The sequence below is a fragment of the Trachymyrmex septentrionalis genome, unplaced genomic scaffold, assembly GCF_001594115.1.
Source record: "Trachymyrmex septentrionalis isolate Tsep2-gDNA-1 unplaced genomic scaffold, Tsep1.0 scaffold2, whole genome shotgun sequence".
Taxonomy (NCBI): domain Eukaryota; kingdom Metazoa; phylum Arthropoda; class Insecta; order Hymenoptera; family Formicidae; genus Trachymyrmex; species Trachymyrmex septentrionalis.
In genome coordinates, this window is record NW_017305179.1 from 2,670,117 (window position 1) to 2,672,818 (window position 2,702).

Genomic DNA, 2,702 nt, shown 5'->3' on the forward strand with positions numbered 1-2,702 from the left:
ATCGGCCAAACCTATTCAAACTCTTGTGCTCCATCGAACTTTCCTCGAACAATTAATCATATTAATTGTAGTGTCACATTTGCACCATGACTAAATCTTCAAATGTCAGGGAAATTATGTGAAACGTTTGATGCATTTGTACTGCAGAAATGTAAGACTCTGTAGATGATCGTACGTGATCCAGCATGTAAAAGTTCATAGTGAATAGTGATTATTTAGTTTTAGATTATTCAGTTTTGAGTGTCGAACATTGTGCAATAAGTCAAAAAATGTGCGAAAAGAATAAGAGAATTATCCTTCCATACGACGACCGCTTAGTGACCGCTCCTTATTTCGAATATTCAGACAGACGCAGTTAATTAGAATCCATATAATGGTCTACCGCGCGACGTCTGTGTCACAAATCTCTTGCTCTGATGCTCTGAAAGAGATATTGGATCTTGGATACTGATCTTGTGGATACGTATACGATGAAACTCTCTTGTTGTAGCACTTATTTCATTTGTCGCGTAGTAATCTTTCACGTACGTCGTACGAATCGTGTACGTCGATCACGTTCCTGATGGTGCCGATGGTGGTCCATCTGGTCCATCTGGTCCATCTGGTCCATCGTTCGAAGGTAGGCACTGCTACTCGCGACGATGTTACACGAGGAAATGTTATCCGCTTGTAACGACCGTGAGACGCGAGAATTAACTCTGCACTGGAATGATACGCCGCGAGATGTATCGGCACGCGTACTTGTTGAACGTTGCGTGATCGGATTGGAGTGGACGCTCGGTATTCGTCGCGAGTCGCAACGGTGCTCGGTCCACGTGTAGGCGCGGCCATCCTATATTTGCGCGGAGGACACGCGGACCCATCCCCGTCATCCCCGTCATCCCCCGAGCGAGCAACCCCCGATCAACACATCTTCAGGGACGTAACTTGATCTTCAACGTCCACGTATATGCAGATCGCGATCGCACTGGAGCGTACGTTTATTAATTACAAACGTTTTATATTTACATTTACATATATCGCCTTTCTCAATATCCTTCCTTTCTTAACTTGGACCATGGACCTAACAACATTGACAAATTTTATTATCAAAATAGCAATCGAGCAGCTAAAAATTCGATGTTCTTTCCCAATGTTGCGCGGAATTTAACGATGATTGTTCCGGAATACGATTACGTGTCTCGCATCTTCTCTTGATATTCTTTTGCTGGTTAAAAATATTTTATATAAGAGAAGTCACGGTCACAAAACTCGCAACACCGATACCTCGCAACAGACGTTGCTAACAATACAGACAATGAGAAATCGAAAACAACCGCGATCTAACATGTGTGCCATGTGTGGTAGGATAGTTGGCGCATGCGTCTATTAATCAATAAGAGACCTACTGCACGCACCCCTTTGCTTTGTCCGTTGTCGTGACCCGGTCAGATGACTTGGAAATTGGAAATATCATTGGTGATATACATGTATGACTGATGGAAATTCTTCTAGAATCTATAATCAAGATATCGTTCACTTACGGAAAATTTCTCGGATTGAGCGTACTATAGCTTGCATTATCGCTGACATAAATAATCACAAAACTGCGATCGTGATCACTTGCAGGTTTTTTCCAGCGTAATGTCGAGCGATGGTGGTATTTCCCTTAACGAGACTTCGGCATATTTTCGAGAAGGAAGAAACCTAAAAAATTAAATTGAATTAAATCGAGAGTCTCTACTATATCACACAAAGAAAACGTCAATATCGTGATAATGCCTATATAGTGAGCATTGGCGCGCGCGCGCGCACACACACACACACACATATATACAGGATTTTTTCGGAAAAATAATTTTTATCAACTTATTCTGTGTTGTCATATATAGTAATTTTTCGCGTTAATGAATTGCTTTTTCTCTATATATTCTAGAGCTTGGAATATCTTCTTTCTGTTCCTGATTTTGAAAAAAAATATTAGGTTTGTAAAATGATAACTTTTTTTTTCCTGAAAAAAAAAATATAGACAAAATATAGTTATTATAAACAAAATATGTAGTTATTATGGATGGAGTACTCATTAATATCTCGGCGCATATTCTGTTTTCCGGCTCAGAAATCTTGCAAAGTGTCTTTCTTTGTACGAGTATATCGGACAGTGCGTCAAGTGTCAAAGGACAATTTCTAACGGAAATTCGAGAAATTATTCACATAGTCATAAGAGAAAAAGTTATTTTATATGACAATAAAAGAATTACTCAGAGTAAAAAAGAATTGTATTTCTTCGTAATTAAAAATAAATAAAATATTTCGGGAGGGGGGATTTAAATTCCCTAAACCTCCCTCTTGCACTCCTCCTGAATATGCCTATTCCTAGGAATATTTTATGCACGTGTAACAATTAGTTTAGGTGTGTATATTATACAGAGTTGGGAAGTAACGCGTTATTTGTAACTGTAATATTTAATTTAGCTATTACTCTACAAGATCGGGTCACTAGTGACCGAACGATTTCTGTTTATGCAAGTTTCGGTAATTATAAATTATACTACATTTTATTATATTCCAAAATGAAGTTTCAATATTTAAAGTAACGAAAAAATAATAATTCGTTCAAGTAACGGTAACGCATTCTTTTTTTAAGGTAACATTCTAACTCTGATATTATTATTATATATATATATATATATATATATATATATATATATATATTTATAAAT

General features: G+C 37.4%; 1 protein-coding gene across 2 annotated transcripts in view; it reads right to left on the reverse strand.

The window, feature by feature from the left end:
• Positions 1-1,452: 1,452 nt before the first annotated feature.
• The window catches only part of LOC108747398 (sodium-coupled monocarboxylate transporter 1-like), a 6,651-nt gene continuing 5,401 nt past the window's right edge, over positions 1,453-2,702 (reverse strand). Inside the window, exons 8-9 of one of the 2 annotated variants that reach the window (XM_018484821.1) lie at positions 1,571-1,686; positions 1,453-1,497 (exon numbers count right to left, since the gene is read on the reverse strand). In XM_018484821.1, coding sequence (XP_018340323.1) covers positions 1,599-1,686 — 88 coding nt within the window. In that variant the 3' untranslated portion in view covers positions 1,453-1,497; positions 1,571-1,598. Of the gene's footprint in view, positions 1,498-1,570; positions 1,687-2,702 lie in introns of those variants that run through there. The other variant, XM_018484822.1, reaches the window with a different exon arrangement.